At 36.4% G+C, this 22,535-nt stretch overlaps 3 protein-coding genes and 2 long non-coding RNA genes across 5 annotated transcripts in view; 3 read left to right on the forward strand and 2 right to left on the reverse strand.

Moving 5' to 3' along the window:
• Positions 1-19: 19 nt before the first annotated feature.
• Positions 20-8,687, forward strand: LOC128230144 (DNA-directed RNA polymerase I subunit RPA43-like). The gene is made up of 4 exons (XM_052942185.1): positions 20-255; positions 3,353-3,495; positions 3,766-3,970; positions 5,404-8,687. Exons 1-4 carry the CDS (start codon positions 80-82, stop codon positions 6,155-6,157), a joined length of 1,278 nt encoding a protein of 425 aa, XP_052798145.1. The 5' UTR covers positions 20-79; the 3' UTR covers positions 6,158-8,687.
• A 1,763-nt stretch (positions 8,688-10,450) lies between these two features.
• LOC128229805 (60S ribosomal protein L15-like) lies at positions 10,451-13,695 on the reverse strand. The gene is made up of 4 exons (XM_052941626.1): positions 13,652-13,695; positions 13,338-13,515; positions 11,752-11,888; positions 10,451-10,867 (listed from the first exon to the last, which is right to left on the reverse strand). The coding sequence occupies exons 2-4, from the start codon at positions 13,507-13,509 to the stop codon at positions 10,562-10,564; spliced, it is 615 nt and encodes a 204-aa protein (XP_052797586.1). The 5' UTR covers positions 13,510-13,515; positions 13,652-13,695; the 3' UTR covers positions 10,451-10,561.
• Positions 13,696-18,194: 4,499 nt separating this feature from the next.
• LOC128232087 (uncharacterized) lies at positions 18,195-20,040 on the forward strand. Its single transcript, XR_008260483.1, has 3 exons — positions 18,195-18,475; positions 18,789-19,197; positions 19,441-20,040. It is a non-coding gene; the product is annotated as an uncharacterized LOC128232087 (long non-coding RNA).
• LOC128232088 (uncharacterized) lies at positions 19,291-20,649 on the reverse strand. The gene is made up of 3 exons (XR_008260484.1): positions 20,503-20,649; positions 20,151-20,303; positions 19,291-19,537 (listed from the first exon to the last, which is right to left on the reverse strand). It is a non-coding gene; the product is annotated as an uncharacterized LOC128232088 (long non-coding RNA).
• A 976-nt stretch (positions 20,650-21,625) lies between these two features.
• The window catches only part of LOC128231177 (proton-coupled zinc antiporter SLC30A1-like), a 33,141-nt gene continuing 32,231 nt past the window's right edge, over positions 21,626-22,535 (forward strand). Inside the window, exon 1 of the mRNA XM_052943659.1 lies at positions 21,626-21,947. The gene's annotated coding sequence lies outside the window, so the exon portion shown is untranslated. The remainder of the gene's footprint in view (positions 21,948-22,535) is intronic.

Genomic DNA, 22,535 nt, shown 5'->3' on the forward strand with positions numbered 1-22,535 from the left:
TACATGCACACCGTTTAAATCAAGATGGCCGCGCCCATGCCAAATCACGTTTCATATTCATTTTTGAGCTTTTAGAGCTATGGATATAATTCGTAACTTCGAAGCTGCCGCCACACTTATGTCTTCGGACCCAAATTCACAGTTGGCACTGGTGTCAAAGCGGCAGCACATCAAACTTTCTCCAAAATACCTTGGCAATATACGAACAGGAATTTCTTGCCACATGACCTGTGCTTTGGCCCGGTACACCAACGAGTACGCATTTTTTTTAATATAACGGCTAGTGTAATTTATCATAAAACGATTGATAATTAACTATATTTGACATATGACTAAGTTCAAGTCTCAAGTCTTTTGTAGTAAACAATGGTACAACTCGGAGCTTCTAAGTTTGGAACCTCAACCGTTCCAGTCCGGTGCGGTCACAGTGACACCCCCCCCCCCAAAAAAAAAAAATACCCCCGCCCTACCATTTCAAAAATAATTAAGTGCTAGAAATGTACGAAAAATTATGTCACATATTTTCGCGATGTGTATTCTGTCAATTATTTTTCACAACGTAGCAATTCGTAAGTGGTGCTTAAGAGCTTTCTTAGCCGATTTAGATAGTAATTGATACAACATTTTTCCTCAATAACATTCTCATCTCATTCTGCGGGGTTTCTAACAAGGTACACTGAGATCGTACTGAAATGCGACTGGCGAAAAAAACGGGAAAAAGTGAAACAGTGTTATAATTTATTTGCGTAATACTTCTACATTCAACTTAAAATTTTTAATGAACAGAAATATCTATTTGCACAAGGTCTTCTATAAGTTTGATATCAACAACGAATTGTCCACTCAGCTTTCAGACTCTTTAGCATGCGTAGGTTCATTAATTCGTAATTTTAATGCTTTCGCGTTTTACAATGACAATTTCATTAATAATATTATGATAATGGCAGGGTTCGAATTTAACTTTGAGAAGCACTCGCAAAATTTTGCAAGTGCTTTTTGAGGCAAGTCTCAAAATGAAAAATCAACTTGCAATTTTATTATTTGCTTTATTCCTTATAATATTGTCTTATTAAAGTAGATAGAGGACATACTATAAATATTAAAAAGTATCAATCTTGAGTGTTTGACATTGTTCACTTTGAGGGGGGAGGGGGTATATTTACCCTCGCCATCAGGTAATACCCATGCGGCGAGCACGCTACAGATTTCATTATGTCTATAAGTATTAAAAACAATAACAATATAAATTTAAAATAAACAAAAGCAACAGTAAATGTAGTGTGGGTGCTTTGGACTATAAAATATATCGAAATCTATTCACTTTGACAGTTGGGCGGATATATTCAAAGGTTGATGGGGTTTACATATAGTGCATGAAAGCCCTAAATTTAGCCAATGATCGAGCTAGGTGATTACGTCATTTGTATTCACTTTGTATTATGCACACCTCGGAGCATCCCGGAATGATTCGAGAAAAAACTCGGCCTTTTCCATATTTGTTCTATTTTTGAAAACTTACTAGTGTGACTCCGTACTGTCTTCTTTATACTGGTAGTGTAAACATGCCACTTATAGGCTGTTTACACTCGACTACGTAGCAGAGTTAAGTTCATGTTTATTCTACTTTCCTTTTAAAATTTTGTGGTCTAGAAAAAGCCACTCGCAGAATTTTGCGAGCTTGAATAAAAGTCACTCGCAATTTGCAAATGTTGCTGGCATTTTCCGAGTATGCGAGTCTAAATTCGAACCCTGAATGGATTTTTGTAGCAAATTATTTCCATGAGATAAAAATGGCAAATTTGACATCACTTTGATGTAATGAAAACAGCGAAGTCAATAAGCACAGACAGTAATCACCCTCAAGGATGTCCCCTAGCTTAATAGGATGTCCCCTGGTAGTTAAAATATGTGGTAACACAAACACTGTTTGTATATTACAAATTCTGTTTTTATTACTGACTACCATTTTGGACCGAAATTGAAAAAAATTGGGACCGATTTCTTAGCCATTTTCTGTAACTGCAACCGGTCCTGCAAAGTCAAAATTGGTCCAGACCGGCAAATTGTTGGGTTTTAGAAGCCGTGGTACAGCTCATTGTTTTTGTGGCCCTGATTGGCAGGCTTTATGGCTAAGATTGATCTACTACAGCATTGAAAGACCATACAGCCCAAATGGGCAGACCTAACTTTAGCCCAGATCTACCAATCACAACCCAGATTGGCAGGTCTGATACAGCCCAGATGGTCCAATCTGGGTTATAAGGTCTTTCAATCAGGAGCCCTTTATTGAACAACTTAGTTGTAAATGTGAATTATCTTTGTGGGTTTTTTTTGCTACCAATTGCTTTGAATTAAAATTTATACAATCACAAACATCATTACATGTTATCATTTGTGCAATTTATACAGATATAAGATTAATTAATGCAGTTGTTACTAAGATTCTTGAATGAAACGGGCCATAGGACTGTATCATCTATTGTTCTGAGCTGTATGATACACCACAATGGGCCATATTGTTCTGTATTCCAAACATTTGTGAAAAAAGGTTAAAAATTCCAAGCTTTCTATATCGAAACTAGAATGAGTAATATAATCAGAAGTATTATTTTTTATGAATGTATATTTTGTATCAATAATGTGCCATAATGCAAAATTTACACATTTACAATGTCATATTATTTTAAAATGGACAGTTTGAACATTGTTTAAATTTGCAGATATTTAAGCGTTTGAATAATCATAATGCAGGACTATGACATCCTTCCAGAAGCAGATATTGATTTGAGTTCACTTGGTCTTATTGTTGATTTTTGTGGAATTTTGAAAACTATGAATTATTGCTCTTTTGGGAGTTTTTTAAAGCCAAAACTATTTATTTAATGAATCCTTTGTACAAAATTGTATTAAAAAATGTTAGAAAAGTTTTATTCATTCCAAGAAAACTGTCAGAACAAAAAATGTGTAAATTTACTGATCAACCATTTAATCTGTATGTATTATACAAAGGTCATACAAGTATGATAAAATGAGTAAATTAAGCATTCCTGGACCTGATACTTTTCACTGTAGTTGGTTGCTTTCCCCATATTTATATGGTTATTTTTTTAAAACATGTATTATAAATTATTACCAATATCTACTGAAATTAAAAAATTGTTCAAACCATATTTAAAAGTCGCCAAAGCAAATTTATATCGTGACACATTGATATTTATCACAAAATCCATTGGGTATTGCAACCATTTGCTATTGTACAATTACAAAATATAATCCATTTATTTGTCAAATAATTATTTGATTTCCATTTTGCAACTGATCAATTGCAATAAATACTTAATTGAATTTTCAGACTGGAAGGAGCACCAGTTGCATTTAAGAATGTTAAAGTTGTTCAAAGAATGGGGCGCATCATTGCAGACCAGACTTGCGTACATTTTGATGTTGATGCTGACTTCATTGTCTTTAAGCCATCAGTCGGGTGTACCCTTAAAGGTATGCTTTGGCAAACTCAAAATGTGGGATATAAATTTATATAAATTGTAGACTATATTAAAATCTTACATGGCAGTCTAAAGAAAAAAGTAGAGATAACTATTTTATTATGTATGTTAAATCTCGGATACATGCTATATTTGAAAATTGTTGTCCGATGTATTTTGAATGCAAATGATATTGACTGTGTAGTCAAGCTATGATCCTTTGACGTTTGCACATAAGTTATGCTGTATATTGCACAACTTTCAGTTGTTTTGTAAATTGTAGGCAAGGTAAACAAAGTGACAAAAGAGCATATAGGATGTCTGGTGCATGGTTGCTTTAACGCATGGATGCCCCACAGCTGTCTCACCCAGAAGAAGGCCCTGGACATCCTCCTGGGATCTGAGCTCGAGTTCACTGTAGAATCAATCAACACTCATAATGTCATGTCTGTGAAAGGGAAGTTTGGAAAACTCATACCAAAGCCAGGGTAAATATGCAAATTAGATATTGCCTTTTTAGCTTGACTATTCGAAGAATAAGGAGAGCTATACTACTCACCCAAGCGTCATCGTCGGCGTTGGCGTCACCCCTTGGTTAAGGTTTTACCTGCAAGCACACATAGGTTAATATCTCAGCAACTACTTGAGGTATTGCATTGAGACTTTATACAATGGTACTCAACCATCCAACCTACTTAATTAACCAAGTTAGATAACTTTAGTTTGCATTTAATGCCAATAATAGGCCTTTATTATTTGACTTAGAAATTCTGGTTAAGGTTTTGCGTGCAAGCACACATAGGTTAATATCTCAGCAACTGCTTGAGGTATTGCATTGAGACTTGATACAATGGTACTCAACCATCCAACCTACTTAATTAACCAAGTTAGATAACTCTAGTTTGCCTTTAATACAAATAATTGCCCTTTATTATTCGACTTCGAAATTCTGGTTAAGGTTTTGCGTGCAAGCACACAATGGTTAATATCTCAGCAACTACTGAAGGTATTGCATTGAAACTCGATGCATTGGTACTCAACCATCCAACCTACTTAATTGACCAAGTAAGATAACTCTAATTTGCATTTTATGCAAATAATTGCCCTTTATTATTGGACTTAGAAATTCTGGTTAAGGTTTTGCGTGTAAGCACACATAGGTTAATATCTCAGCAACTGCTTGAGGTATTGCATTGAGACTTGATACAATGGTACTCAACCATCCAACCTACTAAAATAATCAAGTTAGATAACTAATGCAAAATAATTGCCCTTATTATTCGACTAAGAAATTCTGGCTAAGGTTTTGCATGTAACCACATTTAAGTTAATATCTCAGCAACTTCAGGATGTATTTCATTGAGACTTTATAAAATGGTACTCAACCATCAAATCTACTTAAATAACATAGTAAGATAACTCTAGTTTGCATTAAACCTAATTGAATAACCAAGTTAGATAACTGTATTTTGCAAATAATGGGCCTTTATTATTACACTTAAAAATTCCGGTTAAAATTTTGCATGTAACCACATTTATGTTAATATCTCCGCACATCATGTATTGCATTGAAATCTAATCTAACAGTGATCCATGCATGTTTCGCCAAAACTTTTCAATCCTTACACTGAAAAGCGGCGGAATAGTCGAGCACACTGTCTCTGTGACAGCTCTTGTTGGATATTAACAATTATTAATTTTGTTTGAAAATGCTAGTGTAACTATGAAATGTAGATGCTAAATAAATTAATCAATATTACTAAAATGTTTCTCAGTGTAATCCTATTCATGTATATTATTCTTTCTGTGTTATACAATACTAACTAAAGGAAGGACATAAATAATTAAGCAAGGCTTTGCATGTAGGGAGCTCTAGACTTTCTCATTGATACTTAAAACTATTTTCCTTCGAATCTTGTAGTGTGAAGCCTGATGAGCCTGATATTGAGGTGAAAAAGACCCGGAAAAAGAAGAAAAACAAAAAAGAACAACCTGACTGTGTTTCTGTTGATAACGAAACTGGATTGGGTGAGGAGACAATCCTAGCAGGTGCAGGCACCAACATTGAGATTGGGCTGGACTCCTCTGGGCTGGAACCAGTCTTCTCAAGCACGCAGGTGGAGGGTGGGGAAGTTACACAACCCGGCAAGAAGGCCAAGAAGCACAAAAAGAAGAATAGAGAAACAGATGATTCAGTTAATGAATTAACTACAAGCAGTGGGTTTAATAGTGTTTTAGATGGTGCTTCTACTAGTGACAGCTTTATGAAGAAAAGTGAATCAGACTGCAATGAAGTAATTCATAAAAAGAAGAAGAAAAAACACAGTAGATCAGAATTAAGCTTTGAGAATGGTTTATCACATGAAGAGTCTGTAAATGTGTCTGATATGAATGATGGTGTGTTTCAAGCAAGTTACTCTGCAAACAAGAAAAATAGAAAAAGGAAACATAGTGAAAGTGTTCAAAACAATGGTAGATGTGAGGCCAATAAAACATCATCACTCGAGGATTCTGCTGAAGTGCTCTATCCTAAGAAAAAACACAAGAAAAACAAGAAAACAGATCCTGACAGAGATCCCAGTTCAAATCTCACAAGTATAGAAAACCAGGATGAAACGCAAGAACAGTCAATGCATTCAAAAAACAAGAAGAAACATAAAAAAGGACAAAAATGATAATATCATGGTATATGACTGCAAGCCATGTTTGTACAAACTTTGTCTTCAAACCGATTTTTTATCAGCATAGTTATCGAAATATTGAAAACCTGAGCAATGTTTCAAAAAGCGAACTTATCCGCCGCAACTTCATATAGCAAATAATGAAACATGACACTAAGGTTATCGTAAACGATCTGCAATGGGCACTGATTACAAAACATATTTGTGGCATTAATTTTTTTTAGTTGATCTTATTTTCAACTTATACCTATTTTTAGGTATTTAGACCTATATGTAATGAAATTTTGATGCCCAGTAACTTATACATTAATGCTATGGTCATGTCCAGACTGTCATTACATAATGATTTAGCCTAAATTAATAGTTGTAAAATATGTATAAACCAGTAGAAACCAGTGTATTTCTTGTATTGCTAGTTGATTTTCATTTTAGTTATACATGTTATGTCAAATATAAGATTGTAACACTTATGGTAAAGCTATTGCATTGTTTCTAGCAGTTAATGAAATAGAACATTGGTTTTTTACAATGTTATTTATGTGTATTATCTGACTGTATCAAATGTATTTGTGCATTTTAAAATGTCATGGCAAGTTGAAAGTTGTTTTAACTTATCTTGATAATAAATTTAAATATGGACAAAAAATGTATAGCTGAAGAACAATAAGGAGGCTTGACTACTCGCCCCAGCATCAGTGTCACACCGATGTTTAGGACAATCACAAAATGAGGTTGCATAACTCTGTATTATCTTAAATACAAATTATGGCCCCTGACTGACTTTGGAACTTAGGTTAAAGTTTAATGGCACATTGTGTCAGGTTAAAGGTGTAGAGCAAGCTGGGATTTTTAGTAAAAACTTCTATACCTTTCGTTCAATTGATGTAATACATGTGTACTTCACACAATTATTGAGGGCCATCTTACAATTAGGTTACATACGGTAACTCAATGTTAACCTTAAATACAAATTATGACCTTTTTATTTAGCTCTTTTTCGACAGGCACATTTCTATATTTTTAACCAGGTTCTCACTATAGTGAAACCTGGTTATTAGAAAGGCGTGCTTCATTGTTCGGGTGGTAGTCAATTTCACCTATGGTATCGAATAATTTAAGTTTGACATAGAGTGACCAAACTGTAGAGAAAGGGACCTTTCATTGGATTGCGCTTCGGGTCCCTAGGCTCAAGGGCAAGGTCACTTCTACTATGAATAGAAAAATGGTTGGGACTTAATAACTTTAGTTAGGGTTGACATATTGCAACCAAACTTGGTATATAGAAAGAGTTTATAGAAACCTTTTTGTGGGATTGTGTTTGGGGCCCCAGGAGTCATGGTCATGGTCACTGTTGTTTTAAATAGAAAAATGGTTAGTACTGCATAACTTAACAAACTTGGTATAAAGGAAAGGTTTATGGAGACCTTTCATTGGATTGTGTTTAGGGCACCAAGGGTCAAGGTCATTGTTACTAAAATAGATAACTGTTTGGTACTGAATCATTTTAGTTAGGGTAGGCATATGTAGGAAGGGTTTATGGAGAAGTTACACTGGATTCCGTTTGGCGCCCCTAGGGTCAATGTCACTGTAACTTTAAATAGAAGAAAAAAAACAGTTGAACCTGAATCTCTGATCAAAGGCTGAAGTTCTTCAGTCAATCATTGAAAACCTGGCTTAATCGTATTGCGGCGTTTCTTGTTTACTTTTTAACTGGACTTTTTTTAAATGCTTTTGACAGGCACATATAACATTATATTGTATTCATTTATAAGCCAATGCAGCATAAAGTCTAGCGGGCTGTCTTATGACAGCTCTTGTTTACTTCACTGTGATTGTCCGGTGTTCTACCTTCATTCTTTGTCATTCTACCTTTTCAAACATGACTCCTTTTTTGTTATTGCCCATTGTTCTTTCAGAATACCAGGTATTTTCTGCATAACAACTCGAAAACAGTTTGACCTAGGAGGACCATAAACTCTACTATAAGGTTGTCCTAAAGGTTTTAAGTGACAGTAGGTCAGTATGTTTTGGAAAGCTATGATCGCACAATAACTTTGATAATGCTTTGACGTAGGATCTTAAAACTCCCGAAGACTGTCCTTAGCACCATATGTGTTTTGGTTAGTAGGTCTCAAGTCCCAAGTAATATTCATTTTTTTTTTTGAAAACTCGAATAATTTGAGAATTTGATGAAGGATCATGTAGCTCCATTAGCTTAGAGGCTGCCTGTGTCTTTTGTTTTTGGCATCAGTAGATCATAATTAAAAACATTTATTTGAAAACTTTGTCCTAACAATAACAATTTGACATGGACCCATGAAACTTTGTAAGTTGCTCTTCATCATTAGATGTGCGTCTTGCCCGAAAGTAGAATAAACTTCAATGATTAAACTTGGCACAATATCATGTGCTAGTGTGGTCTTGTCTTATGGGGGAAAAGGGAGAACCTGGTGCTGTATTCAATAAGCATCTTAGTAACAATTTACAACTTAGTGAAAAATGGCCTTTTTTCTATTAAATTTGAATCTTAAGAAAACGAACAATGTTTGTACACCAACAATATAAAAACAAGCAAGAAAATGGTCTAAAAAAACAACAATATACTAGTATGCATATGAATAAATCTGATGAAAAGTAGCGGGTATTAAGAATTATCGTTCTTAAAAATTACGAAATTCTCCCTAAGCTGAAAATAATCACTAAGATGTTAATTGAATACGGCTCCAGGAGGAAACCCACTTGTCCGGTTTGGTGACCACAAACCAAACTCACATGACTCGTCACCTTAGTGCAATAACTCAATAACTGCATATAGAAATAGAAGCAGATATTGCGTTCTTGCACTAAGGTGACAATGTGATCAGCCCTGGATGCCTTAGTGTGAAGCGTGTGGGCTATGTGTTTTTTTTGTTTTTTTTTTAAACAATTGTCATCTGAAAAAGCAGCGCACAAGGGGCTTGATGTTACTTATAATCTGTTAAAAGGCAACATAGGCTTCGACAAAACCTTATCTTCATTGGCATAGTATCTTGGTCAAGTTTGTTTGTGGGGTAAATCGCAGACAAAAAAAGTTTTTATTATCCATTCAGGATATAACTTGGTGAGTGTTTATGGGCATAATGTATCAGTCAAGTTTGATCTTAACGGACTCGAGAGGTATGCCCCTTTTACATTAAACAAATAGGAAAAAGTCTTGTGTAGACTAATAACCAGTCATCATTATCCAATCATTATGAAACTTGCAGAGTGTTTAGGAATAAGATCACAGTAAAGTTCAATCTAGGGGTAAATCACTTCAGTACATCCAGTTATATCCATCATGTTAAAAAATATTAAGCTCATTTCCAGAGCTTCATTATTTATTATCCAACCATGATGAAAATTAATGAGTGTTTGTGTGCGTACCAACTCGTTTGTTTGATCGTGTGGTAAATAGACCTAGCATCTCCTGGCAAAATGCCCTTTTCAGCTGCTGACAATTGCTTCAGTATTTATCACACCAACATGATAAAACTTTGAAGACAGTGTTGTTGACATATCACTGTCCGGATTGTGTGGCAAATCACATCATGAATTCTGCTTACACAGATATGTTCACGTTGGTTTTATATTTGTATTAATGACAAGTAATACATCATGTCTAATAATGGGACGATGTGAAGGTAGTCACTGTAAATACACAGTGGAATAACTCGGCCGTCACTCCAGATTTTCTAGCTTGTTATTCAGCTCTTCAGTTACCAATAAACATGGTGACCAAGTTTAGTGTTTACTGATCAGTTAAGTAGAAGAGCAGGTCATATACCCTGAATCACAATGCTTCGATGTGTACCGTGACCTTGCATCAGGTATTCTTAATTACAATTTCATTGGTTTTGCAAGGTACTAATGCGGATATGTGCAGATTTTCATATCAATGTTTTAAATAGAAATTATTCCAGCAAATGCTTGAATTGAGCTCTGCTCTGCTTTGTCACCAAGAGTTTTAGCAACCTAGATCACTGGCATGTGGAGACAACAAATGGTTATGGAAGAACAGTTCAAACAAAGAAGAGTTGTCTCCCCTGCTTCATGCAAACATTTTGCCTAGATCTTCCCTATTCAAACAGGCAGATGTCACTGTTGTACATAAGTGCATTTTGGTAATAATACCTTTCTAAACAGTGCGAGATTGACACCCCACGGCGATTCTTTTTGATTATGGCACTATTCCAAGTTAATTACATGCAGTTGAAATTGCACGAGATAATTTCGGTAAACATTTGTTACCAAAATATAACAAGACCATTTTTTGTTGCACATGGCATTCCATTTATTTCAATTACAACCCTCACTTGACATGAAATAAAAATGAACACCTGAAGATGAAAAATAATTATTGTAAAGGAAAAAAAAGTGTTAACGCTTCCTGCGAAGACTAATGGAGTTGTGCTTCCTCCAGGTAGCCTTACGTGAGCCACCCATGGTCTTGTTGAATCCATGGCCCTTGCCAAGACCTCTGGAAGACTTGCCAGCGGAGGTAAGCCCACGAAGTTCTCTGTGCTTGTGAACAGGTCTACAGATCCATTGAATCTTTGGGTCTGAGCGGATACATTTGTGGAATGGATCCACCATGATTATTTCATAAAATTTGTAGCTGGCATCTTCAGCCACCCAGTAAGAGTTGAGGACTCGTAGACCCCCACATTTGCGACCAGCTCGTTCCTGCAAAGAAGTCGGAAATCTTAAGATAAACTATTATATTATGCTGTATATTTGGGGTTCAATGATAAATTGGTATATCCCAAACACCAATCATATGATACTGCAATACAGTTTTCACCATTATCCCTAATCATTAAAATAAGACTTCAGAATTATAACACTTCGCATAAATTATTATAATACTTTGCATTTATAAATTAGTGTCAACAATCATGCTTATGCCAATTTTGACAAAGCACAATCAGTTAACAATAATCAGGCATATTCTAAATATTATATAGGTCTGACATCGGGTAATTATTGCCAGAATGAGCAATATTGCCAAATTGAACAAATTGGGACAGAAATACATTCACATCCATTACCAACCAACTGATAAGGAAAAACCCAATTATACAAAACATGCATTTTTCTTAAAATATATTCAATTTGAATGTAAATTTCAAATGATTTTCCGATTCTGCCAAAACATGCCTTCAGGAAAATAAAAATTACCACACGAGTGTTTGAAATAATGCACCAGTCAATTGTAACCACGTCCCCCTCCCCCGGTCCGGAGATAGCCAGGGAAATGGGCTGTGTTTTTACCTTCCTAGTGGCCCTGCAGTGCTGGGTTGAATGCGGTGGTTTTGTCTTCGCGCCAAAAACAGTGGGGAATGGGCCTTACCAAGGGTCCCTGGGGTGCAGGGGCATTTGGCGGGGATTTTACCAGCAGTCCGTCCTCGCAGGCCGGGGATTTTACCCGGGCTTGGCTGGACCGAAAGTCAAAGTCCCCGCTATTCCGCGGACCTGGGGAGGCCGTGGTAACAATTGACTGGTGCATATCATAAGGGCTTTAATAAATCATTCAAAAGAAACTTACTTTCAAGAGACATGGAACTTACCTCTGCTACTGATCTAAGAGATCGCTGGAACTTCAGCTGGTTAACTCCATGGGAGTGGGGCTTGCCATATGTGGCACCTTTAGGTACAGGCCTTTTGCGTCCACCACGGCGAACACGGATGCGGTAGATGACGTAACCTAGAGAAGCATAATCATTAATACACACATTAACAAATCTATATAGATAATACAGTGTTTACCCGATCAAGCCCAGAACGACACAGACAGCCAAGATAAGAGATTTAGATGAACTTAAGATCACTGTACTAAGATGGCCAAATCACAGAACAAATTATTTCAGTAAGGGCCTAATGCACCTGTCAATTGTAACTACGGCACCATCCGGTCCGGGAGTATACAGGGGGAATGCAATGGTCTTCTTTTTGACCCAAAAATAGCAGGGAATGGGCTGTGGCTTTGTGGCGGTAAGTATGTTTTTTAACAGAATTTGTCCTTGTTTTAGCAAAGCTTTTCCCGGAGTTTGACGAGATCTTGCAAATATTTAAAAAAGATGGCGCCTAATCCTGATTCTCTTCCAATTTGAAAGAAGTCAGTTTCAAATTACAGGATGTCCCTGGGGTGCGAGGGCATTGGGTGGGGATTTTACCAGCAGTTTATCCCTGCAGGACTGGGATTTTACTTGGCATAATGCGCCAGTCAATTGTAACCACGCCCCCCCCCCCCAGCTCAGGGGAATAGTGGGGACTTTGACTTTCGGTCCAGCCAACCCCGGCTAAAATCCCCGCCCTGCGGCAAAGAACTGATGGTAAAATCTCCGCCAAATGCCCCGCACCCCAGGGACCCTAGATAAGGCCTATTCCCCAATATATTTTGAGTGAAGACAAAACCACCGCATTCACCCGGCACTGCAAGGACACCTGAAAGGTAAAAACACGGCCCATTTCCCTGGCTATCCCCGGTATACCCCCAGACCTGGTGGGGCCGTGGTAACAATTGACTGGTGCATAAGCTGGAACAAAAAATTAGTACCCGCTATAACCTGGACCTGGGAGCCGTGGTTACAATTGGCTGGTGCATTACAAACTGGGCTCTATGGTTTCTCACACTGGGACACATCGTACAATCTGAGCCTTAAATTCACGAGATCTAAACACATCATTGATGGTCTGAATTGTTTCTTATTTCTAGGATAATCCTTAAAATAACACTTACACAATGATAGCATTTTACATTAGCAATACTCCTTGAATCCTTGTCAGACATGTTGTCTGTATATCTGTCTTGCAGACTTTACATCTTATATTTGATTCATTGATTATTAAGTATTGATTTTAACAATGAAGCCCTGGATAGGTATAGCTTATGGCCGTACCCTTTAGTCTTGCACCCCTTCCTCAGAAACCAATATCTGTTTAGTTCAAAATGTTGGCAGGTTTTAGAAAAAATCTAGGCCAGAATGGTGCATTTAGGGCGTATTTCGTTTCTTTTATTCTCCGATATGGACATACAAGGTAAACTTTATGTGACGTGCGTGCCTCGTCATAATACACAAATTTTATTTCTTACCGACTGTACTATTTACATTCATTAGAACTTAAATCTATATTCATTAAATGTTAAAATCACCTTGCTTGGCTCTGTACCCAAGACGTCTTGCCTTGTCAGGTCTGCCTGGCCTCGGTGCACGATGGATTGACGCCAGTTGGCGGTACTGCCAACATCGAACTCGGAGGAGAAAGCGGAGCACATCGCTCTGCTTCTTGCGGTATATTTCTTGCATGTACTTGTAAGCCCCCATAGTTACCTGCGTAAAAAAACAAGCCAAAAATATTAAATATTAATAAGGACTTTTTCCATTTTCTTCAACTTTCATTTGTTAAGAATGTCATAGTAAGATGATGTGATAATCAGTTGATATCCATCTGATCAAAATTGCCAACCTGTCGCTGACTCTGATAAACCGGAAAAGGAAGAACGTATTCAAATGCAGACTGGTAAGAAATAAATAGCCCAAAGAAATTTCTAATGTAACGACTGTTATGTTACAAAATTAGAGGGTGGCTCTAATGTAAACTCGATCTCTTCATGTAAATGTTGAAATAACAGAACATAAGAACCAGAATAATGTATCAAACAAAATGCAACTATCCTCCAAAGTGAGCCCTGAAGAAGAAGAAGAAGAAGAAGAAGAAGAAGAAGAAGAAGAAGAAGAAGAAGAAGAAGAAGAAGCGCATTAGTACAACATTTTTGATAACATATATATTATAATGTGTATCCCTTCCTTTATTATATGTATCTGGGACCAATAATGTAATCTTACTCCCAGTATGTATACATAGCGGGACGGCATGTCATTTCATGAACAAAATATGTGTTGCTTGTATCATGGGATGGTTAGTTTAAACATATTTATTTTACAACGATTGTGAAACAAGTTATTACAACATTATATTAATCACTCTCGTTGGCACGATTTTACGCCAGAGTGTGGTCTTGTGTTGTGGGGGAAACCGGAGAACCCGGAGAAAACCCACTTGTCCGGCTTGGTGACCACAAACCAAACTCACATGCGCCTCATGGGATAGTTAATAGGTCAGTGTTTCTATTTTAGCATACTAGGTCCACAGAGGATACGGCCTGGGGCAAATTTGCATTTATGCTATTTTTGTTCCATGTCGGCTGGACGATTTCCAGCCGGTGTTGCATTGACGATGGTGAAAGACATGACTGCACATATATATACAAAGACAGACCTCTCTCACTGCTGTTGTTAAGCCCGGCTCAGGCTCATGAGGTGCTGATGCTGTAACTACTGTTCAAATTCACCCCATCTCATCTTTGTCACAACGTAAACTGACCTGATGTGGCTCAGAATGTCGTTGTGACTCCCAATACAACACACACACACACACACACACACACACACACACACACACACACACACACACACATATATATATATATATATATATATATATATATATATATATATATATATATATATATATATATATATATATATATATATATATATATATATATATATATATATTTATTTATATTCAGTCAAAAAAGAAACGATACCTAGAAACTTTTACACTTTATTTCTTCTCTTTATGACACTTTTCTGAAATACTTTTTAAAATTGAAAGTTTAACAACCATTTAAATAAACTTTCATAACATTAGTAGAAAACCGTCAATACTGGCAGATTATTTGCTGCTGTAACAACGATCATGCGAAAACTCAATTCAGAAGTAATCAGTATCTGGTATGTCCACCATGTGCGTCTCTAACTGCAATACAGCGACGACACATTGAGCGAATCAGGGTCTTAATCGTCTCCTGTGGTATCGCTGCACACTCTTCGTGCACAAAACGTGTAAGCTCATAAGCGTTTTGAGGATTACGCCGCCGAACACGGCGTTTCAAGACGTCCCATAAATGCTCGATTGGAGACAGGTCAGGTGAGAGTGCAGGCCATGGAAGAACTTGGATATTTCCCTCCCGAGGGTAGATGGATGAAACTCGGGTGGTGTGGCACCTAGCGTTGTCCTGTTGGAACCTGGTGACGTTCGGACTGGCGTTGATGGATGGTGCAACAAGTGGCTATAATATCTCATTTCGATATCGCTGTCCTGTTAGCCTACCTTGCACTTCCACTAAATGGGTTCGAGAATGAAAGGATATTCCAACCCACACCATAACGTTAGGTCCCCTAAATCGATCTCTCTGACGTACACATGCGTCCGAAAATGGTTCGTTGCGTCGTCTAAAGCAACGTATGCGTCCATCACCGTGATCCAAGCAAAACCGTGATTCATCGCTAAATAACACGGTGTTCCACTGTTGTTGAGTCCAACGGTACTGTTGGTGAACCCGATCCCGACGTACACGTCGACGTTCGGCTGTAAGGCACGGGCCGTTATGTGGGCGTCTAGCCCAAAGTCAATGTTCTTCAAGCCTATTTCTCAACGTTTGAGCACATATCCTGGCATTGATACGTCGAGGTGTTATAGCTGCGGTGGTCGTTGCCGGCAAAAATCTATTACGTAGATGTGACGTCTTCATTTAGCGGTCTTGCGCAGGGGTCGTTACTTGCGGCCTGCCAGATCTATGGCGATCATTAACTGTGCCAAGCGTTCGATAACGACCTGCCAGACGAGACATTGTCACACGCGACACACCAAAACGTTCGGCGACGTCACCATGACGTGCACCTGCCTGTGGCACACCAATTGCCCGATAACGTTCATCAGTAGACAAACGTGGCATACTTGTTACGAAAGAAACCGGATAATTAATGTGTTTTTCTTCAATTGTACTTCAACCCTTACACAAATCAATATTCACGTAAACTCAACATGTACCATATACCTCGTACCCTGTGGCGCACGAGAAAATCTAAAGCTATGTCTTTTACTTAAATGCTTCAATGAATTTATCTAAACCTTATGATTTACATGTACATACTATAACCACTTAATTTTAATTAACTTTTAAGAATATTGACTTATTTTTATAGAATTAATTGACATATTAATATGGTATTGTTTCTTTTTTGCGTGAGTTTATATATATGTATGCATACATTGCGGTCGTTCTCAAATCCCCTGCGAATCATTACTTCTGGCAAGCCTGTCAACACGGGAACAGAACGACAGATAACAGAAGCTGAAGTTTTGCTTCAATTTTCTTACAATGTCTAAGATCGTATTCTAAACATTTTTTCAGTATTATACAAACTGAAACTTCAAAATTGTATTCAACTTTGAAAATGTTGGTACTAAGGGAAGTAACCGCTGTGGCTTTAAGTCAAACGCAAAAACCAGTCTAGAAAGCGGGCGATACTATTTCCCGGTCTCTCCTCGTAAAATCCGGTCTCATCCGGTCTCATAATTCCCGGTTCATAACTTATGGCCCCAGGCAACGGATTGTGTTGCTGATGTTTATAACACGATTTTGACAATCTTATTTGTTTTAATATGTAACAAAATGGTATAAAATATATGAACATTATGTCTTAATTTATGCAATTTGTTATAGGTCTACACTATTTATGCAATTCGTGTTAAAGGCGTAGAGAAAGATGCGATGGCAGTACAAATGATCATGTTTTTTGCATAAAAGATTGAGGACGGCTAGAGTATGAAGTAACTTAGAATTGCACCTTTTAAATTATGTTATGTCAAAGTTGTTTATTGTTCTTCCTTTTTTGTTTCCCCCCCCCCCTCCAGACATTATATTTTTTTAAGCATTAATGATTACAATTGAAAAATTCCATGTTTGCATATCCGACTCATATCGATACGATACGATATGTTTATTGCGTAAAACATTATACAATGTTCATAGCATGTAAACAAGTAAATCAATGAATGGAGAAAAAGTACAAAAACACATTTTCTGGAGCTAATAGTTGCAATGTTATAACATCCTATTATAGTAAGTATGTGTGTGCTTAGACATTAAAGCTACTAGATGAATAGTGTTAGTTGAAGTTGCGCCATTCTTAAGTAATCAACACATTATGTCTCCATTTTTCGTTTATAATTTTGTGCCATTCGCTAACATTGAATACATTTGAATACCTTCGTCATTATTACACAACTTTAGCCGAATATATTTTATTTGTCAACTTGAAGTTTGCAATAAAACTCTAGCTGTTTTAGAAATCTGATGCTGATTATTTTATTTATTTTTGAATTTGGTTATATATGTTATCATCGTATTATTTTTAATCAAGCTTATAAGAGTCTTTGCATAACAATCATTTATTCTATAAAATTGTCTTTATAATAAACAACAATATTTTTAGGGTATGAACCGAACAGTAGCCGTGCTTGTGTAATAAAAAACTGGCTAATCCGTTCATCATGCCCTTAACGAGGGACATTCGCTAATCTCTGACACGCGTTGCATAACGCATTTACACCTTTCATGGTATGACATTATTGTGTATTGTCATAAACCTGTTATGAAGAGTTCCTTGACAAAATAAAATGATAATAAATAAACTTCTGAAATATTTGGAAGGCTATTTTGCAAATGAAATATAACTTACAAGATACAAGAATCTTTATTTAAAGTCGTCATGATCGGTGGAACTAAGATGCTCCTAATTTATAAAAAGTAACAAATCTCAGCTTATAAAAGTTCCACGACTTCTATAACAACCAAATGTACATGCCTGTGGTGTCTTTGCAACTGCTAATGCTGTGGATTCTTGTTTTAAGAATGGCTATGTAAATACAAATGTCAATTTCGTTGTAAATGAAATGAGGGAACATCTAGTCGGCTGTCTAGAAAAAAAATCCGTTTTATAAAGAAAATGAAAAATCGCGATCCCTATGAATTTCAAATTTAAAACATTCTGTTCATGTGAAACGCCAGAACTCGTCGACAATTGACCTTACGACAGCGGCTTCTAAGCCACGCCCCCTGATATCAAGGGAGCGAACTCTGTCTATGTCCGTCAAACAAACGAGGAAGTAATGGCGTCTCGTGTAGTTTCGCTTTCCGATATTCCTGACAAATTATCATAAATGTGAAATTACAATGCGAAAAAAATAGAAGTCAAAGGAATTTGTAACTGGCTGCTACATCGGAAGGCTCGTTATATCTTTAGAAAATGACGATATCTAACATTTACGGGGTGAAATCTATCCAAGTCAGAGAAAATCGATTAGCCGCCATGTTGTCAATATTGACATCGATACAAAGGAAAAGCATGTGTGTGACGCAAACTGTAAATGCAAACAAGGGTAAGTTTAACTTTTAATAACACCGGTCCTTCTTACAGTATTGTTGAAACACAGATTAAATCATCGCACAATATGAGTAAATCATAAATGGCCCGAATGGGGAACCCGGAAGTGACATTAAATAACAGTTACATGCCAGCTATACAGTATAACCTTGTATTCTATAGTATGAGCAGAAATGGTTTATTGGGGTTATGCATAAAACCCTTATGAATAATAATGTAATAGTTGACAAGTGACAATCGTGGGTGATACCAATCTGTAACTTTTGCATTGCTCAAATATTCACATGCTTTGATTTTTGTTCTTACAGAAATTGTGGAACATGTTCACACACTCTGGCTGTAAAAGTAGACCTGGGAGGAAAAGTGCCCCCGGTGTGGAACTCACAACCACCAGAACCGCCTGGCACTCTAACAAACTAAGCTGACCGGGCAGCTGGTTCTAACCCACACACACTACCCTCCCCCCATTTACCGGTTACGGCTGGTGGAGGGTCTCCTGCTATTTACCGTTGACACCATTAAAGTATTCTGATTGATTGAGATAAGGAAGTCCCCTTATTATTGTATTCAACAAGCCTACCGCCACAGGGGACCTAGCATAAGACCGGAAACCGCCCCCCCCCCCCCCCCCCCCCCCCCCCCCCACATGATATTTGCCAGTCCAGGCAATTTCAACCTCAAGAGAAAACCAGTGATGACAAGTTTTACAAATAATCGGTAGGACCTATTTTAAAGCTTTTTATAACATTTAGTTTTACTTTGCTGTACAAAAGTAATGGACTATTTGTTCAGAGAAAAACAACAACCACAAAACATTAGCTATTATCTTGTCAATATTTCATTATGATATACATGTAGAAAGCAAACATCAAAGGCAGTAGCATTTACAGCTAGTATTAAAATATTTAACAATACATGTAACTGATTTATTTTAATATTGGCATCTTTTATTTATTTCAGGAAAGTGTGGTCTTTTGAAGAGAGTTCTTGAAGTTGTTCAGCATGTTGTTTTGATGGATTCTTGGAAGGATGTACCTCTATGATGTTAGCTTCAGTTCTGGAGTATAACACCAGTTGTTGCATATTTAATATCAGATTTATTAAATACATTGTTGTTTTGCAAACATTACTTAAACTTTGATATTTCTTTGGTGTTTATGTATGATATTGTAGGGGAATATCTCTTTATTGCAATGGCAAATATATTTTAAAATATATAGCATTAGCAGAAGTTATTTTTCACTGTTAAAGCTGCACTTTCACAGATTGATCACTTTGACAACTTACACAGGATTCGATTGCATTTATCATACTTTGGCTCGGAGAAGTTTGCTTTGTGATTATCATTTATATATTAGGTCTTAATTTAAAGAATGCCAAAATAAGCCGATTCTGAGACAAAAAGTGTCAAACTAGAATTCTGTGAGAGTGCAACTTTAAGAATACTGTTAATCGAGTGTGCATGTGATCCGGACTCTGAACATTGGATGAACTATCATTAAATATTGTAGATTAACGTAAATGGCCCAAAATATAAGAATAACAATGAAAATATGTACATGTTTGACTTGTTCTTTATTCATAATAAGTCTAAGTCTTTACAGCACATGTTTGGCAGAATCAAGTTCTAATGAACATAATAATTGATTTAAATGTACAGAAAATAATACCTTAACGATTCAGACCGATCTGTTCTCGTTTTGTTTTGGTGGCTCAAATATTTATCTGAGTTTTGGAGGAGGCCTAGCTGGTGTGAGCTGGTCAAATACAGTAGCTGCTTGAGGGTCAGGGTTTTCTTGATTGGATTTCCCGTCGACAAAGTGCTTATATGAAAATAAGAAATCTATGAAATGTGTCGGAATGACAGCTACAAAAGCCATTGTTTACATAGGAACCATACGAGTAGATGAGATTCGGAAGCATGCGATGGTTCGGACAAAAATTTAGTTGTACGATATTTCCTGATTTACTTTGAAAGCAAAGCAGTTTATAAAAACTACATAACGGTATTAACAAAAATACCTCTATCTTGAATGAAATCAATCGTGTCCATGTTGAACCGGATATTAAATGGCCATTAATGCCGATTTGACAACACAAGCCAAAGCATAAATGTACGATGTTTATAGTTTAAAAATAGTAACACTTATTTAGGTCATGCACGGACAATTTCAGTATTAAATAAATTTTGAGTGGATTGAAATAAGTAGTTTTGTTCAAAAAATACTTTTGTACAGACGTATAGATGTTTCGCCTTTGAACGATGTTTCAAAATTTCCAAGTTCAGCTGTTGATGAGGTCTTCCACAGAGTCTGATACAGCACTTGCATTTTTCTAAATAACTCGCTGGTTTCGAATACGGAACAAATTGGAAGTCATCTTTAGTCGGCCTGGCTACCTTGTATCCGAATTACAAGTGCCATGACAACACCTTTTTATCATAATACTTAAAAAGGCGAGGAATTGCCAGCGCATGTATATGACGGACTCTGGTCAGTTTGACGGACAAAATGGCGGATAGCAACACGGCTTATCAGCCCTACATTCTGATTGGCTGATAGGACCTGTCAATCAAATCCTGTCGTAAGGTCAATTTAGTTATTTGCGAAAATAGAACATGCAGGACAAGATTCCACATGAAATGCGTCGGCATAAGAATTAAAATTAGACGATCAGTTGGCAGAAATACATAAGGCAACTGGTCGTGGAAGTGCATCTGCTGCAACAAAATCAATAGTTAAACAAAAGAAAAATAATAAAATTCCTGAAGTACTGAGTTAACTAACAAATTTGATTTACATGTAGTCAAGCATTGTTTCTTTTTGTATTACTATTATCAATAGTATACTTATAACTGAATTTAATATGAAAAAAAACACACACACAATGTGTTTGTTATTCATGACATTAATTTTAGTACATGTTTTTATCTTTGTCTAAATTTATTATATGTTATATTGATATAAAATATGAAATAAATGGTGACATAATTATCATTAATATATCTTATGTTTTAATCAACTGTAATCTTTTGTAATCCTATTACCCCCCGCGGTCATTAACACCTTTTTGATCACGCCCGATAGCTACTATAAAATTTGGAAAACAGAGACCGGAGGAGACCGAGACCGGGACCGGGAAATAGTATCGCCCCTAGATAGCACGACTTCCTGAATCGACATCCGGCGTGTGAAAATTGTAAACAAATCCCTGTCAAAATGAAAGTAACACATACGCGAAATTAATGCTTTTATTCCCCTCATTGAACGATGTTTCATAACTGACGTAATGTGATTATGAAATTTATTCTGTTCATAGATTAATTCAGTGTTTTTGTCCACTATGTGATTATTTTGCACTCCGTATACTGTACAACTTTCGTGCCGGGTGCAATACAGTATCCCCGAAAATCGAAGGACGATTCGAGTGCAACTAGGAGTTGAGAACAGGGATAATCCGCTGACAAGGTTAGATGTTGTAAAATAATGTTTAGTAAAATGCAATTTCGCTAACAATATCCTTTCACATTCTATATATGAAATAAAGTATCTTCCATTCATGATCTTTATCTATTTTATGAATTTATTGATATTTTAATTCACATTGTGAAGGATTAATTAAAGACATCAGCCTTATCAGGCGATTATTTCAAAAAAAAAGATTGAAGGTAAAAATACTAAAGTGAAATATTGGTTGTTAAGTAGATATTTGTTCTTATAAAATTAATATATAAATGTTTATAAATTAATGCATTATAATTATATTTATAGGTCAAAGTAACATTACCTATTTACAGATGATGCATAACTTGAAATGAACAAAGCAAGGTGCCAATAAGTTTAAAGTAATGTCTGATTTAGAGAGTGATTTTGTAATAAATTAAATATCACCAGTTATTTTCATTACACAACAGTAGAGGCTATTTGCTAAAGATCAAAAAATAATCCACCAAATGATCACAGAAAGCTATGCCACTTGTAAAAAATACAATTTTCTTTCTGATCACAAATGTATATCTTTTCTTACACCGAAATTCCTAATATAATGCCACTTAT

The sequence above is a fragment of the Mya arenaria genome, chromosome 4, assembly GCF_026914265.1.
Source record: "Mya arenaria isolate MELC-2E11 chromosome 4, ASM2691426v1".
Lineage (NCBI taxonomy): Eukaryota > Metazoa > Mollusca > Bivalvia > Myida > Myidae > Mya > Mya arenaria.

Coding starts and splice junctions, on each gene's coding strand:
- LOC128230144 (XM_052942185.1), top strand. CDS start 80: ATGGATATAATTCGTAACTTCGAAGCTGCCGCCACACTTATGTCTTCG. Junction 256..3,352: donor TTGGCCCGGTACACCAACGA/GTACGCATTTTT, acceptor TTGAATTTTCAG/ACTGGAAGGAGCACCAGTTG. Junction 3,971..5,403: donor AAACTCATACCAAAGCCAGG/GTAAATATGCAA, acceptor CGAATCTTGTAG/TGTGAAGCCTGATGAGCCTG.
- LOC128229805 (XM_052941626.1), bottom strand. CDS start 13,509: ATGGGGGCTTACAAGTACATGCAAGAAATATACCGCAAGAAGCAGAGC. Junction 11,889..13,337: donor TGGGTACAGAGCCAAGCAAG/GTGATTTTAACA, acceptor ATGCTTCTCTAG/GTTACGTCATCTACCGCATC. Junction 10,868..11,751: donor CTCTTAGATCAGTAGCAGAG/GTAAGTTCCATG, acceptor ACTTCTTTGCAG/GAACGAGCTGGTCGCAAATG.